This window comes from Hemitrygon akajei, chromosome 25 (assembly GCF_048418815.1).
Source record: "Hemitrygon akajei chromosome 25, sHemAka1.3, whole genome shotgun sequence".
NCBI lineage: Eukaryota > Metazoa > Chordata > Chondrichthyes > Myliobatiformes > Dasyatidae > Hemitrygon > Hemitrygon akajei.
In genome coordinates this window covers 31,853,692-31,877,382 of record NC_133148.1, presented here as the reverse complement: position 1 = coordinate 31,877,382, position 23,691 = coordinate 31,853,692, and the positions used below count along the sequence as shown (strand labels likewise).

General features: G+C 41.3%; 1 protein-coding gene across 1 annotated transcript in view; it reads left to right on the top strand.

The window, feature by feature from the left end:
- The window catches only part of hnrnpul1l (heterogeneous nuclear ribonucleoprotein U-like 1 like), a 53,315-nt gene extending 35,147 nt beyond the window's left edge, over positions 1–18,168 (top strand). Inside the window, exons 8-15 of the mRNA XM_073029277.1 lie at positions 67–330; positions 3,574–3,696; positions 4,356–4,484; positions 9,039–9,207; positions 9,707–9,949; positions 12,729–12,865; positions 14,784–15,041; positions 17,265–18,168. Coding sequence (XP_072885378.1) covers positions 67–330; positions 3,574–3,696; positions 4,356–4,484; positions 9,039–9,207; positions 9,707–9,949; positions 12,729–12,865; positions 14,784–15,041; positions 17,265–17,378 — 1,437 coding nt within the window. The 3' untranslated portion in view covers positions 17,379–18,168. The remainder of the gene's footprint in view (positions 1–66; positions 331–3,573; positions 3,697–4,355; positions 4,485–9,038; positions 9,208–9,706; positions 9,950–12,728; positions 12,866–14,783; positions 15,042–17,264) is intronic.
- Positions 18,169–23,691: the final 5,523 nt, after the last annotated feature.

Sequence of the window (23,691 nt, the reverse complement as noted above, 5' to 3'; positions counted from 1 at the left end):
GTTAGCTGCTTCAACAAGTTCTGAAATTTTTCATTGCTGGACATTTACTCTCCATTGCATCTTTAGAACTTCGAAGTTGGTGAAGACGTGGAGATGTCCTATACCAAGAACGGAAGGTGGCTTGGTGTTGCGTTCAGGGTCAAGAAATCAGCTCTTGCTGGACGTTCATTGTTCCCACACGTGTTGTCAAAAAATTGCGCTGTTGAGTTCAACTTTGGCCAGAAGGATCCCTGGTGCAGAATTCCTGACGGGTTCACATACATTCAGCATGTGCCCTTAGATCAACGGATGCCAGGGACAGCAGGACCAAAAACAAAGGCAGAGTGTGAAGTAAGTATACTGATATGGTTCAAAGGGTTGCTTGGAACCTAATATCTAGTAGTCTTTTTTTGGGGGGGGGACAAAATAAAGTCATTTCCTTGTTCAAGCTAATTTCCAAGCTAAGACTTTCTGCTAATTTGCTTTTTATTCAATACTGTGTTGTTGTGGATGTTGCTGCCAAAGTTCAGAGTAAATTTTATTATCGAAGTCCCATATACAACTTCTTAGATTCATTTATCTAAGATTCATACTCAGCAAATCAGTGGTTCCATTTATTATCAGAGAATGTATATAGTTTACAACCTGAAACTTTCTTCTCCACAAACATCCATGACACAGAATAAAAACCCCTAGAGAAAGAATGACAATGTTAGATCCCCAAAGCTCTCCCCCGTTCCACACACAAGCAGCTGCAAAACATCAACACGCCCTCCTCCTCACCCACTTACTCCATCTATAGTATAGTAACTATAACGGGATCAATGAAAGATCAACAGGAGTGAAGAAGACAACAAACTGTGCAAATGCAGATATAAATAAATAACAATAAATAACGAGAACATGAGATAAAGAGTCCTTTAACGTGAGATCATGAGTTGTAGGAACATTTCAATGACGGGGCAAGTGAGTGTAGTTATCCCCTTCTATTCAAGAGCCTGATGGTTGAGGGGTAGTAACTGTTCTTGAATCTGGTGGTGCGAGTCCTGTACCTTCTACCTGATCACAGCAGCAAGAAGAGCGCATGACCTGGGTGGTGGGGATCTCTGTATTTATTACCTATTGAAAATTTAAACAAATAGGGATGCTAGAAACCTCAACAGGTCAGGCAGCATCTGCAGAAAGAGAAAATGGTTAACATTTCATGACAGAGTCCTTTATTATCCTTTCCTGTTTGACCCAATGTGCTGTCTTTGGCTACTGCTAATAGGAACTCCCACAGTATTGTTGATTGCTTTAGAAATAACAGCCAGGGTAGGCCATCCTCCCTAAGTTTTATATTCCTCCACACAGGAAAGCAATCCTCTCAACCAATACCTTGACAAACCCCTTCAGAATCATGTTTTAACAAGTCACCTCTCTTCTGAACTCCAGTTTATAGATCTAATATTGTCAGTCATTCCCCATTAGACAACCTCATCTCTGAAATCAGCCTAGTGAATGTCTTCTGAAGTACCTCCAGTGTAAGTATATCCTTCTAATAATGAGTCTGTAGGTTGTGTACACTATTTCAGGTGGGGTCTTATCAAACTTCTTCATAGTTAGAGCAAGATTTCCGTCTGTTTATTCTCTCATATCCTTGTAATACAAACCAGCACTCTATTTATTTCTCTAATTCCTTGCTGTTTCTGCATTCTAATATTTATGTACAAGGGCATCTCTGTTTGGCAACAGCCTGTCATTTCCTATTTGCACGTTACTCTGTTTTTCAGTGAAAATCCTTGTATTATATATGGTGTGCTGTATTTTTCACAGTACACAACCTTGTTTTTCTCCCTGTAGACTTCCCGTGCCCTTTTCATAGCTTGGGTCTCATGGATTTTTGTATTGTTAGCAAATTTGGTTACATTACACTTGGTCATTAATATAGATTGGAAACAGATGATGGCCCAGCAATCATTCCTTGTGATTCTAGCTCTGCGTACCAACATGGAAATGAGCCATTTATCCTTTTCTTCCTACCAGTCTTCTGTCTGTTAATGTTACCACAAAATGTTTGGTCCTATGCAGTATCCTTTTTATGCAGCATGTAGTTTGATAATCTAAACACTAAATCTATTGATTTCCTTTATCAATTCTGCTCAGTGTATTCTTAAAAAAAATCTATTGAATTTCCTGACCCTGAATTTGTTCTCCCTAAAATCATTATTGCTCTGCTTAACCGTATGGTAGTTTTCTTAATGTCCTGCAATAAATTCCTTAATATTGTGTTCAGTGTTTTTTTAAAATATTGAATCGTGTTATTGTCAGCTACTTTGCTGTTCTGTTTTGCTCCTTCCTCCTTCCTTTAGAGAATAAGGATATTTCATATGTGGTTTTTGAAGATAGCTGCTGCGCAAAGGCACAGACCATTCAATAGCTTTGTTGTTGCTTAATCTAGGCCCATATGTGTTTATTCTTATTGCTTTCATGTAAAGGTTTGAGTTCAGATGTAAGATTTCTGATAAGTACATTTGAATACAAACTAAAGCTAAGAAAGGATCTAAATGTACAAATACAGTCTCAGGAGTTTTGCATTGTAGTGTAGTAAAAGAACAAAATAAAACAAATTTCATGACACACGTGAGTGATGATAAACCTAATTCTGTTATGGATCTTTGTTGTGCGCTGTGAGTGGGGGTGGGGGGGTGGGGGGGGAGGCCAGGGAGAGGAATAGAATGACCTTGCCTAGTGTCTCAGGGTGTTTCTGCACCCCTGCCCTGGCAGTCCTTTTCAGCTGTTCCACACCCATCCCACGATGCTTCACCCTCGTCATTCCCAGCATCCTTTGCTCCCACCAGACTTGCTGTCTGCTCCACGTTGACAAATACAGTACTGTGCAAAAGTCTTGGTGCCCTGGTTATATATGTGTGCCTAATAGAACCATAGAACACTACAGCACAGTACAGGCCCTTCAGCCCTCCATGTTGTGCCGACCCATATAATCCTTAAACAAAAGTACTAAACCCACACTACCCCATAACCCTCCATTTTTCTTATATACATACTTATATATAATATAAGTTTGTTTTTTTCCAATTTTTTTATATACGTTAGACATTTTATATACATTATTAGGTACTGACTGTGGAATGAAATTAAGCAGAATGAAGTATAGTTGCATCTTTCCCATTTGTGTTTGAGACTATATAGACAGATGTACAAGAAATAGGTTTATGACTGAAGCAGCATTTTTAACCCCACTTTGACTTCTCACTTGTCTTTGCAGTCTACTGATTTACCCACAGTAGAATCATGAAAGACCTGATTTTTAAAAAATGTAGATTTCCATTCTTGATCATTTTGTTACTCCACTCTGGGCAGCTGTTTCTTCGGCTACCTACCAGATTGATTTGTCTGTTGTGTCAGATTTTGTGTGATAACATTGTCTTATTACTGAATGGGTTTCACCACATTAGAGGTGCCATGCATATGTAAGTTGGGTAGGTCGTCATTTATTGAAGGGGAAAAGCTGGGGATAACTGGAAATTGGAGAGAATGGGAAGAGCTGCGCCTTAATGAATCTCAGTTCCAAAGTTGTCTTTCTTTTTAAAGATCCTGATGATGGTTGGACTCCCTGCAGCAGGGAAAACAACATGGGCTGCAATGCACGCAGCCAGCAACCCACGGAAGAAGTACAACATCCTTGGTACAAATGCCATCATGGAGAAGATGAAGGTAGGTACATGGTGTGTAGAGGTACCTGTTTTCTTAATCTGTGTCCCTGAATTATACGTCATTGAGCTTGATGAGTTCAGCTTTCCACAATAGTGTTTTAAACCTGGGTTCCGTGTGCAAAGCTTAAATAAAAATGATGCTTAAGTGAAAACTTTCTTTTGTAGCATCCATTAGCGATGCTGGTTGGATTTTTCATAATGTCTGCATGGAGGAATTGCGTAGAAATGCAAATCCATGATTAACCTTTTCCAGTAGTGTTGCTGCAAGAGAGTCAAAGGTCAGTTTGCAATAAGTGCAGTGATGTTTTTAATTTTTGATTCTGCTACAGAAAATCATAATACAGGTATAATCTCAAATGTTGAATAATCAATGCGGGTAGGCTGAACTTAAAATGTTATTTGATCTGTGGTTTCCTTTAATGCAAAAAGTGACACTTCTGCATGAATTGCGAATTGTTTTCTTTCTATGGTGTCAGAAACTGGGATTGTAAAAAAATAAGTTTGGTCAGTGACTGCAGAAGACTGTCTCATCTAATTGGTTTCTTAAAGATTGAGAAGCCTAATCACAGGTCTTTTGCGCTGGTTCCAAGTCAATGAGTCCTCACTGGGAGTGAAAGAATCCAGTCCTTTCAACTGCAGGCGTCTCTGCCATTTTCACAGGTGATGGGGCTTCGACGTCAACGCAATTATGCCGGCCGTTGGGACGTCCTAATTCAGCAAGCTACCCAGTGCTTGAACCGTCTTATCCAGATTGCCGCTCGCAAGAAACGCAACTATATTCTTGACCAGGTACTGTTGTGCTTCCATGAATCACTGACACACTAGATGAGATACCTAAATTAGTCTGCATATGGAATTAAAATAATTATACCTCATCAGTAAACTAAATCTCTTGTAATATTTAATGAAAATGTTGTAAAACTTAAAACGATTTTATTTCATTGCTTGGGGATCACATGAAAATCTTCACACCAAGTAAAGAACAAAAGTAAAAACAAGATTTAATGTTGTGCTGCTTAGAAAATAAAAGATCTATGGTGAGTAAGTGATCTCCATTGTTAATAAGTTTTAAAAGAAAATGATTAAAAAAAATATAAAAATAGTGATTGGAACTTTGTTGGTTGTTAAATAATTGCTGCGCAGGTAAGTTTTAATACTAATGAACATTGGCTTTCCAGAACCTGCAAGATGGGCAAGGTAAGTACTGGTCTAAAGAGTAGTCTTTGGGACAGGATAAGTGTAAGTATCCCTGGTAAGTACTTAAATGTTGTTTTGTCTGGGACAGATGCTCTATTGAAGAATTGGTGAGTATAGGTGAGTATGTGGGGATGTAGTAAAGGTCAACAGAGTAGAACTTATATCTGGGTAGTCCTTCAGGAGCTAGGTGACCACTTAAGTGCAACAAATGGGATCCACGTTATATTTTCAATGAAAATCAAGCTTGGAGACTTAGTCAGCCATTTATTTTTTGAGGTACAGTGCAGAGTAGGCCCTTGGAGGTGTGCCACCTATCGACCTCTGGTTTAACCCTCGCCTGATAACGGGACGACTGTGGGAAGAAACTGGTGCACCTGGAGGAAACCCACGTGGTCACGGGGAGAACGTACAAATTGCTGTCGATTCCTCTATTAGCTCATCCAGTTTGGGTTGGTTTTAAAAAAATATATATATTTAAAGGAATTAGCTGTATTTCTCCAGCACTCTTACATGAAAAATCAATTAGGTAGCTGAGATCTTCCTTGTACCCTGAAGAAATTCCAAATAATTCATCTTAGAATGCACTTAGAACATGTAAATTTCATGTGTACGCTTGGTGAGATTGTTGCAGTTGATTACTGCAAAGGTTTTTGATTCTTTCTGCTCCTTAATTTCTGCAAACCAGATGTGATAGTACCTTGAATTCTAAATGCAAATCAAGCCAATTTTATGCTGGCTCAAATTGATAGTGAGAACTTCCAGTGAAGATTACATATATTAGTAAAAATGCTTGAGTAAAGGAAGTTGGTTATTTGTTTTACTTCTGATCAATGAGCTCTTAATTATTGTGTAGTTTCTTATATATACACACAAATATCTAATCAGCCAATCATTTGGCAGCAACTCAGTGTATAAAAACATGCAGACACAGTCAAAAGGTTTAGTTGTTGTTCAGACCAAACATTAGAGTGGGAAAGAAATGTGATCCAAGTGTCTTTGAATGTGGAATGATTGATGGTGCCAGGCAAGTTGGTTTGAGTACATCAGAAACTACTGATCTCAAAGTTCAAAATAAAAATTATTATCAGAATGCATACACGTTACCACGTACAACCCTTGATTAGTTTTTCTGCGAGTAAATGTAACATATCTATAGAACAGTAAATGTAAACAGGATTAATGAATAACTGTGCAAATGCAAATGTAAACAGATAGCAATAAATAATGAAAGCATGAAATAACAAGATAAAGAGTCCTTAATGTGAGATCATCGGTTGTGGGAACACCAGAAATAGAATAGAAATCTCATGGGATTTTCACACACAACTGTGCCTAGAGTTTACAGAGAATGGTGAGAGAAACAAAAAAAAAAACATCCAATGAGTGGCAGTTCTTTGGGTGAAAATGCCTTGTTAATGGGAGAGGTCAGAGGAGAATGTTCAGACTGGTAGGAAGGTGACAGTAACTCAGATAACTAGGTGTTACAACAGTGATGCGCAGAAGAGTATCTCTGAATGTACAACATGTTGAACCTTGAAGTGGATGGCCTACAGCCACAGAAGACCACACCAGGTTGCACTCCTGTATTTATTAAAATGGCAGCTGAGTGTATGTTGCCAATAGTATAAGGAAAAGGAATTGGGCATCTCTGTGCCTGTTGAAAAGATCTCATGTTTGTTCTACACTATAAACATACACTTGCAAATATGAAAGAACTTATGATCTCTAGCTTAGTATTCTTAAAATTTTAAGTAAAAAGGTGTTAACTGCTGGAGGTTAATCTGTGGAATTTTTTGCCACAGGCAGCAGTGGAGGCCAAGTCATTTGGTATATTTAAGGCAGAGGTTGATAGATTCTTGATTAGCCAGGGCATGAAGGGATACAGGGAGAAGGCAGGAGATTGGGGCTGAGAGGGGAAGGGTGATGAATGATGAAATGGCCCGATTCTGCTCCTGTATCTTATTACGGTCTCAATGAAGTCTATTCATGCCAAAATGTCAGCTATTCAAGTGGTTTGGCTGAAACGCCTTGCCCTTGGATTGTGAAAGTACTACTTCCGTTTCAGATTAGTTTTAAACTTGGGTACAGCTTTCTAAAATTTGTGTTTCAAAGGGTTTTAATGAACGCTTAGATAAAAACAAGTTCAATAAAAGTCTTCAGAAAGTGTTAAGTACATCTGTGGACTGAACGATTATTTTTGTTACTTCAAAACTGTAAGTGGTTCCAACAAAACACAATCCTCAGAAGTTAAGCAGATAGTAATGAATCTGAGATTTTCCACAGAATAGAATAAAATGGGACATCAGCAGAAACATTAAGATCTGTTATTTAAAGTGTGTGGGTGATGGTGTGAAAGAAGGAATTGTGAGTGATGGTCTGTTCTGTAGAGAGAGTTGGAGAGGGTGTTGCACAGAAGACTGAAATGTGCAACTAGGAATTACTGTTATTTGTAGTCAAGTGGCACCTGGAAACAGTTGCTGATGGATGAATTTACACATTGTCAGTGGGGTTGCAGATCTGAAACAGTTATGGAGATTTTTGTGAACAAGCCAGTCTTAAAAACCCAGAGCATTAACTGCATTGTATCAGCCCCTGAACTGTAAGCAGAGCAGGCAATAACAAAGAGTTCACTTGTTTCTCTACCCGGCATTGTCTACTTAAATGTTACTCATGACTGACCGTACAAAAGAGTGCCCTGATAAAACTGGGATTAGTTTTCCAGCAAATTGCAGTGTGGAGGGTAGTTACACAATACAAATTCTGTGCATAAAAGAAATCAAACCATCACGTTCTGGCACTATTGACAGGCGAGCTACCTGATCGCCAGCAAAAACAAAAAAAGTGCCCAAACTGATATTTCTGAAACATACTCGGGCCATTTTCATATACATTTGTCAAACTTGTGTATGTTATTAGCCGGTCGATGCTCTGAGGGAATGATGCAGGAGGAACACGTAATGAGTGACAATCAAAAACTAGAGACAGTCTGCAGATGCTGGAAATTCAGAGCAACACACACAAAATGCTGGAGTAACTCAGCAGGTCAGGCAACATCTATGGACATGAATAAACAGTCAATGTTTTGGGCCAAGACCCCTCCCCAGGACTGAGAAAGAAGGGGAAAGGTGCCGGGAAGGGATGGAGGTTAGCTAGAAGGTGATAGGTGAAGCCAGGTCAGTGATAAAGGTCAAAGACTGGAGAAGAAGGGGAGTGGACAACAGGAGAAGGGGAGGAAGGAGGGAACCCAGGGTGAAGTAATAGGCAGGGCAGGGGAGAAGAGGTAAAATGTCAGAGTGGGGAATAGAGGAAGGTTGGGGTGGGTAATGAGTGAGCTATCTTAACAAACTTGAAGTTTAATTGAACGTGCTTTTTTTAATTAATTGTAATTTATATTTAGCATTTAAACTGAGCTTAGCTGTATGCTATATTTTGTTTGGTCAAAATTAGATAGCTTTGAGGAAGGGAAGCTTGTAGCGTTGTGCACTTTGCGTATTAGTAGTTGGGCTTATTTTGTAGCAGTTTGTTACTTACTGCTATTGGATTGGAAGTATCAATAGAGTCCTTTGACAGGTGCTGGGATAGGAGATTAACATTGTCAATCAGCGTATATGATAGATACCGTAATTCAGGTTTTTTACATATTGCGTGGTACTGCTGCCGGAGATGGCAAATTTCATAACATAAGCTGGTGATACTACATCTGATTGTGATGTGATTTTATTTGAAAGATCAGATGCGTTATAAAATGGAGGTGTGGCGGTTGTTATAAATGATTGACATATCAGACAGCAACTGTGGACTGGTTCCCAGTTAAGCTGGCCAATAAAAGGCAAGAAGTTTAACATTAAAGTATTGGTTGACATAAATTATGGAGCAGCAAGGAACCTTCTCAAACCTGATATTCAGTCTTGCAAACAAGCCCACATCGGATTTATGTAATCACTTTAAAAAAAGTTCAGTACGGAGATTCCAAACAGATCGGTAAGTTTTCTTTTTGAGAGGAAAGGGGCAGAGGTACCCACCCTGCCTGAAAGCTTTTGAGCTATGAGGGGTGAAAGTGTTTATTTCGTAATTTACAGGCCTCGTTGTCTGCAAGCCAAGCAACAAATAATAAACAATTTTGCCTCTTCTTTGTCACATTGCTAGACAAATGTTTATGGATCAGCACAGAGACGAAAAATGCGTCCTTTTGAAGGGTTTCAACGCAAGGCTATTGTAATTTGTCCTACGGATGCCGATTTAAAAGAACGGACAATAAAACGCACTGATGAGGAAGGAAAGGATGTGCCTGATCATGCAGTTTTAGAAATGAAAGGTAGGAATCTAGAAATGCAAATCCTGTTTTTTTATATATTAAAAAAACAGTTGGAAGGAAAAAAAAGTGCTAAGTCAGGGAGCTCTCTTCCCTCTCATTCTTTATTACTTATTCCGCATCAAACCCATTTCACCATCTTTTCCGTCTATCAGACGTATGCCCTGTAGACCTGAGGTCAGTACACTGAGATTGTTATGGGCATCGCCAGAATTTCTAAATTATGGGATGTCCATAACTGCGTTTTGATGATAACCAGTTTCCACATTTATGCCAAACAAATCTGCTTGGAAATTAAGGAGCAGTTTCCTGGAGGCCGAATCACCTTTTTGTTTTCTTTGAACACCGCTTCCTCCCAGTGACAAGTGGTGTTGGATCACTGGCGCCAAGGGCCCTCCTGCGCCAGCTCACTTTTTAATATTACCAATTCTGGGTGATGCCATTAACTTCTCTCCTCGCTATGTCTTGTTTTCTCTCTCTTCCCTCTCTCTATGGCACGTAGCGAACTTCACCCTGCCAGTCATAGATGATTTCCTAGAAGACGTGACTTACGTCGAGCTTCAGAAGGAGGAGTCCGAGAAGCTGGTGAGCGAGTACAACGAGGAAGGAAAACGGGCCATCCCTCCCCCCGAGAAACGCTTTGACAACCGGTCTTCTGGCTTCCGTGGCCGAGGAAACTTCAACCGATTTGACAATCGTGGAGGGCAGGGATCTCGTGGCTTCAACCGTGGTGGATTCCGTGGAGGTTAGTAATTATAGCCCATGACAACTCCAATTTATGCCGAACTCCTTTGGAAATCCCTCTGGTAATTTGTTCACCACTCTATTGAGCACTTCATGATTTTGAAAGGAGAATTAATTTTACTTTGACCCTGTAAGAGGCATAGGTCATGTGGACAGCCAGAGACCTTTTCCTGGTGTGGAAGTGGCTTATACAAGGGGGCAAAATTTTAAAGTGATTGCAGGGAAGTATATGTTGAAGTTGTATAGGATCTTGGCAAAGCCTAATTTGGACTGTTGTGTGCAGTTTTGGTCACCTACCTACAAGGGTAGATGTAAATGAAGTTGAAATGAGTACAGAGAAGATTTAGATGGATGTGCCATCTGGAGGACATGACATATAAGGAAAGATAAAGTTGGGTAGCATTTTATTCCTTAGAACATAGAAGATTCAGAGGGGACTTGACAGAGGTATACAAAGTTATGAGGGGTATAAATAGGGTAAATGCAAGCAGGTTTTTTCCATTGAGGCTGCATGGGACTACAACCAGAGGTCATGGGTTAAGGGTGAAAGGTGAAAAGTGGAATTTGAGGGGAAACTTCTTTGCTCAGAGGGTAGTGAGAGTGTGGGACGAGCTGCCAGTACAAGTGGTGTATGTGAGCTTGATTTCAACTTTTAAGAGAAGTTTAGATATGTAGAGGTATGGAGGGTTATGGTCCTGGTGCAGATCGATGGGAGTAAGCAGTTGAAGGTTTTGGCATGGACTAAATGGGCTGAAGGGTTTTTTCTGTGCTGTACTTCTCTATGACTCTGTCAGAGATCAGTTTTTTTACACATAGAATGATGGGTGCTTGGAACACCCTCTCAAGGTGGTGGTAGAGGCATTTGGGGCATTTAAGAAATTCTTAGATAGGCACATGGATGATACAAAAATGAAGAGCTATGGGAGAGTGAAGTGCTAGATGCATCTTAGAGTAGGGTTAAGGGGTCAGCACAGCATTGTGGGCAGAATGGCTTGCACTCTGCTGTAATGTTCTATCTGGGTACTACAGTGACTTGTGTTTCACAACTCCAGTGACCTTGATTTAATCCTGACCTCTGGCAAGTGGGATCAGCTTGTTGGGGACTGTGGTCAGTGTGGGCGAGTGGAGCTGAGGAGTTTGTTTCCAAGCTCTATTCTGATGCTGACTGTGTGCAGTTTACATGATCTCCCTTGCACCAAAAAGTGCAGATTGGTAGGGTAATTGCCCCTCTAATATGTACCCAAGAGGAGGAATCAAACAGGGAGCTGATGAAATGTGGAGAGAATGAAGTGAGTTAGGGTAGCATCAGTGTGAAAGTAGATGCTTCTTGGGCAGCATAAACTTGTTGCTGTGTTCCATCTCTCAATGACTGATGCCTATCAAACTTAGAACCAGATTCTTCAGGTTTAAAGTACTTTCACATGCAGGCATAAAATCCTCACTCATTTTCCTCCAAAAATACAGCCAAAACTGGGATCGCTGTGTTAGGTACGTGGGTTATGAACAAAGAAAGTATGGTTGGAATCGCTTAGGGTGTTTATTAGGTAGGGGTGTGTGTGTATGTGTGTGCGCTCCTGGTGGAATCGTCGGGGTGCCGTCATAACAAGCTTTTTGCACCAACCTTTTTGGTGATTGCTCATCATACGGTGTGATTGGGCATCTAAAAGCCCATTCCTCTGCAGGTTTTTTTAAAAATGAGGTTGAGTTGCTAGCTCGATATTCAACCCAGGCACAGATGGTGAGCGTGCAGGGGAGCCGGCCAGATCCGAACTCAGCACTGCTCACCCCGAAGTCCAGCGCTGATGCCACTACGCCACCAGCTGGCTTTATTAGGTGTGTCAAAAATCAAACTTACAGAAATTAGTAAAAATAGCGAAAAGATGAATACCAATATTCACAAAATGATATCTTCAAGAAAACACAATAGTAATTCCTGATGAAGGGTTTCGGCCCGAAATGTCGTCACTACCTCCTCCCATAGATGCTGTCTGGCCTGCTGAGTTCTGCCAGCATTTTGTGTTTTTTATAGTATCTCCATACTTATTCTTGTCCAGTGTGAACTCCCGGCAGCTCCTATCCCTCTCTTACTGAGGGTAAAAAGTGTTCTTTTAGGCACTAGGACATACCATCTTAATTTACCAACAAAGTTAACTTAAGACTATACATGAATTAGAAAATGATGCATCACATAATGTAGTTGCAATCATATTATAAAATAAGCAGAAGTAACCACCTTAAATACAGTATACGAACAATATATGCACATTTACACATCCCCCATTACCCACCGTGTATGGCGGAAAAGACACCATAAAGCCAACTTGATTCAGGAGCCAGTAGATGCCACGTGACTGCTGGGAAACGACAATGTGAAACACTGGAACGTTCAGCACAATCACACACTTACTGTTAGTACAAATGAAGAATAAAATTAAACTAAACTGGCTGTCTGACTCTGAATATACGTAGCAGTGCAGGGGAACCCAGTGCGTTAATTATGAGAATATTCCAGGGAAGACATTGAAGTGCTTACACTCACTGCAATGACTGCAGAATGGCAAGGCAGTGTTTGTGTCTGAGTGAATACACGTGTGTAAGTGTGTTTACTGAGAACAAAGCAGTAGGCTGGAAGCAGGTTCTAGGTGTCATTAGATGCCAGAATTGGCTCATGGAACTGAATGACACAATCCTGTTTAACTTTTGCTAGGTAGTCCTTACCTTTTGTAAAGAGTACTTGCTCACCATGAATATGACCCGCCTGTCTTTTTTTAAATACGCAGGTTACAACCGTGGAAGTAACCCACCGAACCGCTGGCCCAGCAACAGTAACAACAACCGTGGCACCTACAGTCGGACCCACAGCTACAACTTAGTGCGAGCACCAACCTACAGCAAGACCACCTACAATCAGAGCATGGTAATCACTGTCAAATGATAGAATGGGCTACTGGTACTGAGGGAGGGGGCTACTGCAGAAAAGTGAAATAAGCTGCAGAGAATTGTAAACTCATCACGGGCACAAGCTCTGTAATATCCAGGACATTTTCCACAAGAAGGTGGGCTCCATCATTAGGGACCCCCATCACCCATGTCATGCCCTCTTCTCATTGCTACAATCAGGAACAAGCTACAGAAGCCTGAAGGCATACACTCAGAGATTCACCACTTCCCCTCTGCCATCAGATTTCTGAATGGACATTTAACACAACCTGACTACTTTATATTTCTATTTTTGCACTACTTATTTAACTATTTAATAATATATATTTCTGTAATTCATGGCTTTTCTATTATTGTATTGTACTGCTGCCACAAAGTTAACACATTTCACGACATATGCCAGTGACATTAAACCTGATTCTGAATAAGTAAATGAGCTGGAATAGAGGTTCTTCCCAACTCTTACTGAAGTGGAGTCAGCAGCCTGCCTGCAGGAGTTCTGTCATCGACATTAGTATCTGAGAACGTGAAGAGAGCTCATGTTTATACATAATATAGAAAAGTGTGGTAAGAGAAATAGTGTTTCAGGTCAGCTGCTGCTTGTTTTTCTTCCCACATGCTGCCTGACCTGCTGAGTATTCCCAACATCTTCACTTCTTAATTTGCAGAAAGGTTTTACTTTTCTGAATATTTATGCAGAGCTTTTTTTCAAGGGAATTTATGCAGAGCTTTTTTTCAAGGGAATTTCAAGCTGCTAAGTTCCATTGGTTGACTTTTGGTGTTTTCACTGTTCTTGGAGGACCACCTAGTAACCAGTTTTTCTCAACTGAAGCAGATTATTTTTTTCCCTGTAGTGTTTAACGGAGGCACATCACCTGGTGCATGCTCAGCAGCCATCAACATCGTGTTCACCAATGCAGCTTTTCATCATCATTTCACAGAAGTGACAGGCTTTGTCCATAAGACCATGCTATGTATCACCCTGTGCAAAACTTAGGCACATATATAACTAGGGTGCCTAAGACTTTTGCACAGTACTGTTTTTGTCACCATGTTAGAGGAGAGCGAATTTGTATATCTGGCAGAAGGAAAGGATGTTGGGACTGGTGAGGGTAGAGTGCCGTGGGAGGGGTGTGAGACAGGTGGCAGAGAAGGAGTGCTGGGGGCGGGGAGTGGCATGGGTACAGACACGTCCAGCTCTGAGACACCATCATATAATATACCATCATAGAAGATTTATTTTTCTCCACTCAACCCCATTCTCCTGCCTTCTAATCAAGAGCCTATCAGTCTCTGCTTTAAATATACCCGGTGATATCACAGCCACCCGTGGCAGTGAATTCCTCAGATTCACCACCCTCTGGTTAAAGAAATTCCTCCTCATCTCTGTTCTAAATGGACGTCCTATTCTGAGGCTGTGCCCTCTGATCCTAGACTCTTCTACTATTGGAAATATTCCCTCTACATCTACTCGGTCTAGTCCTTTCAATGGAGTCTCCCCCCTCACTCGTCTTGTGAGGACAGGCCTACAGTCATAAAATGCTCGGCACTTGTTAACCCTTTCATTCCCAGGTACATTCTTGTAAACCTCCTCTGGCCCTATCCTTTCTCACATATGGGGCTCAGAACTTCACAGTATTTACTACCATGCCATATATAGCGTGGGGCTTGAACTAGGTAAGCTTCATGGAACTAGAAGAGTGTTATTTGACTTTTGAATTGGCCTCTGGCAGCCATTTGGCCCATTAGGACTCCAAGAAAGATCCTCCATCCAGCTGTACTAAAGGGGTATTTGCCCAGGTTTAGAACATCAGTGTGTCTATAGTACCAAATAGCATAAAACTGAAACAACTAACCCTGCAGCAGAACTTAACCATGTTTCATACCCACTTCAGCCAACGCCAGTCGCGCCGACAACGACACCGGCTCCTGCGCCACCTCCACCACCACCAGCACCGGTTCCTGCACCGCCAGCGCCAGCGCCAGCACCGGTAACGTACGGGCAGACCTACGGCCAGGGCTACAGTCAAGCATACAATCCTAGTTACAACTATGGCACCTACGGCAGCTATGGGAGCTACACCCAAGGCTATACTCAACCCCAAACTGCCACACCAACTTACAGTCAGCAGTATCCAAACCAGTACCAGCAGGTGAGTTCCTCCAGCCACATACTGAAGGCATTTTCTGATTGTTGTCACATTTAATATGAAATTAAAGTCAGAGTATAAACAGGCCAGAAATGGCCTGCTAAGATTCTTGATGAGGCGTTGTGTAGGCTCTGTTTTGGAGGTGCTCTGTGCTTGGGATAGATCGTGTTCAAATGCATCTCGGTGCCTGTTGGGCATTGGCTGTTTATGTTGAAAGCGTGGTAAAGAAGGGCATGGCTTCTTGCCATAGAACATAAAAGAGTACGGCACAAGAACAGGCCCTTCAGCCCACAGTGTTGTGCTGAACCAGCTAAAAATTCAAAAAACAAATCCCTTCTACCTATACAGTGTCCATATCTCTCCATGTTCCTCACCGTCTCTAATGCCTGTAATGTATTTGCCTGCTAGTGGGGTAGTGGCATTGGCATTGGACTTCAAAGCGATGGTCCTGAGTTTGAATTTGACCAGGTCTTAACCTGGGCAGCGGCTAAATCTTTGCGGAGGAATGGCCTGGCAATCTACTTCTGTACCTCGCCATGAAAACTCTCTGGACAGCTATACTATCCATAGGGTCGTCATGAGTCAACAGAGACTCGATGGCTCTCAACAATGACAACATTTGCCACTGTCACCGTACCAGGCAGCTCATTCCAGGCATCCACCACTCTCCGAGTAAAATACTTACCCCTCACATCTCTTTTGAACCTACCTTTCTCTGCTTCAGTGCACGCCCTCTGGTATTACTCATTTCTGTTCTGAGAAAAAGATGATTCCCTGTTTACTCTTATCTGTTCCTCTCAATCTTATAAACCTCAAGCCCTCCCCTCAGCCTCTGCTACTCTTTTTAAAAAAAAAGTTTATCCAGCTTCTCGTGATAGCACGTGCCCTCTAAACCAGGCAGTATCCTGGTAAACCTCTTCTGTCCCCCTTTCTGAAGCCTTAACATCCTTCCTATAGTTGGGCGACCAGAACTTATGAAGGATCTTTGCCTGAAACGTCAACTCTTTATTTTTCTTAATAGATGCTTTCTGACCTGCTGAGTTCCTTCAGCCCTGGATTTCCAGATCTCTAAAATCTCTTGTGATTTTTGCCTTTTATAAGTTGTGGCATTGAGTTCAAGAGTCAGGAAACTGTGTTGCACCTTTATAAAACTCTGGTTAGACCGAATTCAATTCTTGATCGCCCCTTTGTGGTAAGGATACGGAGGCTTTGGAGAAGGTGCAGAAGAGGTTTGCAGGATGCTTCCTAGATTACAGAGCATGTGTGAAGGGAAAGGTTAGACCAGGGGTTTATGCTATGGACCAGTACCATTAATCAAGGGGTTCCTGGATCCCAGGTTGGGAACTCCTGGGTTAGACGAATTGGGATGGTTTTCTCTGCTGAGGTAAAGGCTGAGAGGAGACCAGAACTTTATAAGGTTATGAGAGGCATAGGTACAGTACACTGGGTTGAAACATATAATACTAGAGGGCATGTATTTAAGGTAAGGGGGATAAATTTAGGCTCTTCCAGCCCTTTGAGCCATGCCGCCCAGTAACCCCTGATTTAACCCTAGCCTAATCATGGGACAATTTACAGTGACCGATTAGCCTACCAACCGGTACGTCTTTGGACTGAGAAGAAACTGGAGCACCCAGAGGAAACCCACGTGGTCACGGGGAGAACATACAAACTCCTTATAGAGGCCGGTGGGAGTTGAACCTGGGTCACTGATACTGTAAAGCATTGTGTTAACCACTGTGCTTTTACAAAGCAGATGTGCAGGGCAAGTTTTGTTTTAACTCAGTGCCTGGAATGTGCCACCACAGATGGTAGTGGAGACAAATAATGATGTAAATTTTAAGAGTCTCTCTTAGGTAGGTGCATCAATATGCAGAGAATGGAGGGATATGGACAATGTGTAGGCAGAATAAATTAGCTATGTTAGATATTTACTTGTTTTACTTAGTTTAGTGCAGTATCATGGGCTGAAGGGTCTGTTCCTGTGCTGTACTGTTTGATGGTCTATCATGCCCAGTCTCCTAGAACAGGAGTTCCCGACCGGTGTCCACGATTAATGGTAGGGGACCATGGCATAAAAAGGTTCGGGGAGTGCTGTCCTAGAAGCATTGTCCTCAGCCAACCGAATGCTCGCTTTAAATAATGTTTTAGAGATGCTTTTGAAATGTCTCCCAAGGTCTGCGAATGCAACCCAGGAGTATGAATGTAACTTTGTTTGTTCTGCAGTACGCTCAGCAGTGGAGCCAGTATTACCAGAGTCAGAATCAGTGGAATCAATACTATGGGAACTACAACTACGGGAATTACTCAGGAGGATCGCAGAGCTCCGGCACGCAGTAGAACCAATGCTGAAGCTATTATCCAAACCATTTTTTAAAAGATTAAACACAGAATAATTCTATGAGCAGTCAGTTGTAAAAAGGTTTTAAAAGCTCTGTTTGGGTGTGTGACACACCTCAATTTTCTGGCATTTTGTGTCATATAGTAGTAGTAATTGTAAAATTAAAGAAAAGATGCAAAAGAATCAAAAATTTAAGATTCTGAGATGTTTAATGTAATGACGTCTTTTTAGATTTTTATGTAACTTTTTACTGTCAGTAAGCTATTTTGTCAAGATAACTAATGACAAAACTTCAAAAACAATTGGGTGACACTTTGAACATGTTAACTTTTTTATATAATGTATAAGGTTCATGTCTGCTTGTGCTTTTCTGTTCAGTCTGTTTGAAACTGCTTTTGTATCTGGGATAAAGTTAAGAGTTAACAACCTTACAAAGCTTTTGGTGTTATTGCTCTCAATTATGTCTTACCAAATTTTGTTTTGCGTGGTATGTAATTAAGGGCCCAACAAATTATTTGGATCGTTTTTAGTATTGTAGTGACATGAAGTGACAAGGAATGTTCAGAACTATTTCTAAAACTGCAGCAGCTCCAGAATTTGTACAATACTAAGACAGGAAGTCACATCACTTAACAAACACTCCATATTATGTACAAACAAAAACACTTCACAATATCTCTCAGGCAGTTTGCTTTCTATCACCTTCAGTTTCACCAATAAACTGAAACGATTGTCTTCCATCTCTCAAAGTTGACAAAACATTCTGTTAATAAAACAAATCTGCCTATCTCTCAGTTTTGGGTGTTTTTTAAACCTCACTTGCTCTATGTAAACCTCTGTTTTGGAATAGATGTTTGAGAGGTATCACTCAGTCCTAGAGAGGCAAATGGATGGTTGACTTGGCTCATTGTCTTCTGTGGAGTTGTGCATGTGGCAGAGCCTGTAACTCCATCCTTTTGCCTCGATTTCATTGTAGTTATGCAAAACAAAGAACCTAAATTCTGGAAAGTATAATGTGTTCCTCAGCACGATTGTTGTGTTTGTCTCCGAATTCCAATCCTAGTGCACAAACTGTTACTCTCTCTCCTTGTATGAAACATGGAATGGGCAAAAGGGCTTCCTTCTATGTCGGATTGTTTTTGAAATGGAAAGTTGATGTACTGTTTCCACTTAAGATGCCTTGTCGATGGAATCTTTGGTTACATCAAATTACAGCCACTCCTTGAGTGTCGGGGTTATCCCAGAGAGCAAGTAACTGCTTGGCTTTCCCGAGATGGTGTAGAAGCAGTCTCTGAATAACCTGCTGAACAGCACAGCCCAGGGTTATTTCCAACTTTGATTCAGATCAGTGCCTGGTTAGGTAGACACTCTGCAATTAGATTTCTCAGTTTGAATTTAAGGTTCAATGTCAAGTTGGGGTCTCAAAGGTAAGTAAATGAGAGTTCTAGGAACCACTATGGCTTTGGGAGGTTGTTTATAAAAAAAAAGCGTAGGTGGAAAAAGGCTGGATTTTTGGTACCTATTGATGCTATGTTAGTCATCTGTCACTCACTGGCCACTTTATTAACTTCAGGAGTGGAACCCGGTGTGCCCTTCTGCTGCTGTAGCCCATCCACTTCAAGGTTCGATGTGTTGTGTCAGAGATGCTCTTCTGCACACCACTGTTGCAATGTGTGGCTATCTGAGTTACTTTCGCCTTCCTGTCAGTTTGAACTCGTCTGGCCATCCTCCTCTGACATCATTAACAAGGCATTTTTCCCCACAGCGTAGCCACTCGCAGGATATTTTTGTTTCTCACACCATTCTCTCTAAACTGTAGAGATAGTTGTCTGTGAAAATCTCAGCCAATCAGCAATTTCTGAGATACTCAAGCCACCCTGTCTGCCACCAGCAATCATTCCACTGTCAAAGACACAGTTCTTACCCATTCTGATGTTTGGCCTGAACAACAACTCTTCATAATCTCTGCTTACTTTTATGCATTGAGCTGCTGCCACACGATTGGCCAAATAGATGTTGCAGTGACGGACAGGTGTACCTAATAAAGTGGCCATTGAGTGTATGCGTGTAGTTGGAAGGAGATGAGTCATGAGGAGCTTAAAGCAAGGGATCTAGTGGGAGAGATTTATGCTCGGTACACAAAGTGGTCTGCCGCTCTGGGTGGCATTAAATTTGATTTTAAAATGAGTATAAACATTGTTCATTGTGCTACATTGTAAACAAAGGAACTGAATTTTGTTTTCCATTAGTCGCTGTGTATCAAAATGGATGATAAATCTCTGAAAAGACTAGTTATTGCCAAGAGTTTTATCCCAGTGGTTTTTTAGTGCGCATGTTATATGATCAATGAATAACAGTCATGAAAATGCTTATGTACTGTCAGGCTGTTGACATGGACTGGAATGCTTGATAGTCAGAATGTTTGCTTTCTTGCTCACGCCTGCCGTTTAACTTTACGTTTGATTAAATGCTGAAGTTGTTGCTCTGTGATTATGTTGGTGTTTTGTTACACTGCCTAAAACTAAACAATGTCTCAGCAGAAATAATCATTAAAAAGTACATTTTTTAAACTCAGCATATATTGTTTGCAATTAGTGTTTTACAGCTGATTTCCACCCCAACCCCCTGTCACCCTCCAAATCAAATATCCTCATGTGGAGCATTGAAAATGCTTTGTGTGTTTAGTGGAGACTAGTTTGCTTAGCTGGCTGTTGGAGCTTAAGCATCATATTCCTGTGTTCAGAGTAAGTGCTGGAGGATTTTGGCAGGTCAGGAGCCATCTGTGGCAGAAGTGATCCCCTCTTCCCCCTCCCGCCCCACTCTCTCCTAGTGAGAGGGAGGGCCTATTGAGATCTTGAAGTGTTGGGATGGGCACTAGTTTTTGTTGACCTCTAGCTCATGGTCTCTTTAGAGAGCTTTGCTGTGCTTGCATGGTGGATGGTGGGGCTGATGCCCTGCTGGAATAGGTGGGGGAAGAGGAGGGGAAGGTTGATGCTTATGCTGCTGCTTGTGTGTGAGGGGGTTGTTGGGGTTCTTAATGTTTTCTCTATCATTTATTCTTTGGGGTTTTCCAGTTTCGTGGAAATATGCAGACAATAAGAATTTCAGGTTGTATATTATACAGGTGTCTTCTCCCCCTCCTTTACAAAGGTAGTAGAGCGTTCCTATGAAATCTTTCTTAAGCGGAAATGGTGTAAAGCAAAGAACCATTAATTTATATGAGAAAAATTTTCGTAAAAGTGAAAATCGTCTTTGTAATGCATAATGTTGACATTTTGGGCCAAGACCCTTCATCAGGAGGACTGGAAAGAAAGGGTAAAGAAGGTTGGGGTGGTGGCATTGGGAGCCCAAGCCAGAAGGTGATAGAAGTGGGGAGGGGGGAATAAAGTAAGCTGGGAGGTGATGGGTGGAGAAGGTAAAGGGGCAGAAGGAGGAATCTGATAGAAGTGAGTGGACCGTAGGAGAAAGGGGGGTGGGGCAGCTGGGGTAAGGTAAGAGGGGACTCCTGTGAAGTTTTTTAAATGTACAGTATATTAAACCCGGAAAATGTCTCTATATTTGTGCTGCTGGGGCACTTGTCTCATAATCTGACGGGCAAACAGTGGAAACCTGAATGTTCATAATGCAGAGACACAAAGCCAGCACATTTCCCAATTAGTTCCTTGACACTGATTTGTCCCATTTTTGGTTACTTATGAGAGCAGTGTGACTGTTCCTGCCTTTAAGGTGTGAAATATATCACAGCCCTTACTTGCATTCACACAGCACTACTTACATTTTTAGGGTCCCACAAAGGAAATAGTTAAAATGCATATAAGGGCATAGAAGCAGGAGTGGGCCATTTGACTCTATCCCTGTTTCATTATTTGCTAAAGTCATTAACTTTTTTTTGCTGTCATGCAACTTGCTAGTGCTGACTGTGTATTCTTAGATTTTTGTGTATTAAAGGAATCAAACTACCTGAATATACTCAGCAACTGTTTGGGATAGAACTCCAAAAGTTCACTGAATTCTCAGTGAAGAGGTTTCACGTATTTCAATTGGTGGCAGCATCTTCACTAGGGAACCCATTGCTGGTTCCAGACACCACAGTCAGGCAAAGCAATTCAAGTTCAAGTTTTTTGTCATTCAACAATTCATGTGTATACAGCTAATTCAGTGTGTGCCATCCTTTATTAGTCCAATGCCCCCATAATTGCAGAGGCATGAGAGAGGAGTTGGCCAGAATTGATTGGAAAAGAACACTGGCAGGGATGAGTAGCAATGGCTGGAATTTCTGACGCAATTTGGAATCCTAGAGGAAGAAGTATGACACAATCTTGGCTAACAAGAGAAGTCAAAGCCAACATAAAAGTCAAAGAGAAGGCATATAATAGAACAAAAATTTGTGGGAAGTGAGAAGATTGGGAAGCTTTTAAAAACCAACAAAGGGCAATTAAAAAGTCATTAAGAAGGTAAAGATGGAATACAAAAGTAGTCTAGCCAATAACATTAAAGAGGATACCAAAAGTTTCTTCAGATACGTTAAGTGTAAAAGAGGTGAGAGTGAATATTGGACCACTGGAAAACAATACTGGAGAGGTAGTAATGAGGGACAAGGAAAAGGTGGATGAATTGTATATGTATTTTGCATCAGTCTTCACTGTGGAAGACACTATCAGTATGGTGGAAGTTGCAGGTGTCGGGGGTCATGAAGTGTGTGAAGTTAGCATAAATAGAGAGAAGGTTCTTGGGAACCTGAAAGGTCTGGAGGAGATAGTTGCCTTGACTGATGGTGTACACCCCAGATTTCTGAAAGAGGAGCTGAATAGATTGTGGAAGCATGAGTAATGATTTTCCAAGAACCACTAGATTCTGGAATAGTTTTGGAAGACTGGAGAATTGTAAATATCACTTCAATCTTCAAGAAGGGAGAGTCAGAGGAAAGGAAACTATAAGCCAGTTAGTCTGACCTCAATGGTTGGGAAGATGTTGGAGCCGATGACTAAGGATGAGGTCTCGGTGCTTGAGGTTGTAGTGAGCATATTTTCCTCAAAGGAAAATCTTGCCTGACAAAACTGTTGGAATTCTTTGCAGGAATAACAAGCAGGATAAATAAAGAAGAATTGATTGATGCATACTTGGATTTTCAGATGGCTTTTGACAAGATACCACACATGAGGCAGCTTAACAAACTACAAGCCCAAGGTATTACACAAAATATTCTAGCATAGATAAAAAGTAGTGGCTGATTGGCAGGAGGGAAAGCATAGGAATAAAGGGAACCTTTTCTGGCTAGCTGCCAGTGACCTGTGGTGATCCACAGGATACTGTGTTGGGACTGATTCTTTATGTTACATGTTGAGTCAGTTGATGCCTTTGTTGCAAAGTTTGCAGATGATATGAAGATAGGGGAAGATAGTTCTGAAGAAGTCGAGAGGCTACAGAAGGACTTGAATGGGCAAAGAAATGGCAGATGAAATGTGTCGGGAAGTGTTTGGTCATGCACTTCGGTGGAAGAAATGAAAGGGTAGACCATTTTCTAAATGGAGAGAAAATATAAAAAAGGTGCAAAGGGATCTGAGAGTCCTTGTGCAGGATTCCCTAAAGGTTAATTTGCAGGTTGAGTCTGTGGTGAGGAAGGCAAATGGAATGTTAGCACTCATTTTGAGGGCTAGAATATAAAAGAAGGGGATGTAATGTTAAGACTTTATAAAGCACTGATGAGCTCTTGCTTGGAGTCTTGTAAACAAAAGAAAATCACAAAAATGCTGGAGGAACTCAGCAGGCCAGGCAACATCTATTGAAAAAAGTACAGTTGACATTTTGGGCTGAGACCTTTCGGCAGAAGTATTGTGAGCAGGTTTGGGCCGCTTATTTTAGAAACCATGTGCTGAAACTGGAGAGGGTTCAAAGAAAGTTCATGAAAATGATTCCAAGATTGAACGGCTTGTCATACGAAGAGCATTTGATGGCTCTGGGCCTGTGTTCGCTAGAATTCAGAAGAATGAGAGGTAACCTCAGTGAAATCTATTGAATGGTGAAAGGCCTCAATAGAGTGGTTGTGGAGAGGATGTTTCCTGTGGTGGGAGAGTATAAGATCAGGAGATATAGCCTCAGAATGGGTGTCCTTTTTTTACTATGGAGGTGAGGAGGAATTTCTTTATCCAGAGAGTGGTATATGTATATTTAAGGCAGAGGTTGATAGATTCTTGATTGGTCAGGGCATGAAGGGATAAAGGAAGAAGGCAGGAGATTGGGGCTGAGAGGAAAATTAGATCAGTAGTGATGAAATGGCAAAGCAGACTCGATGGGCCAATTGGTCTAATTCTG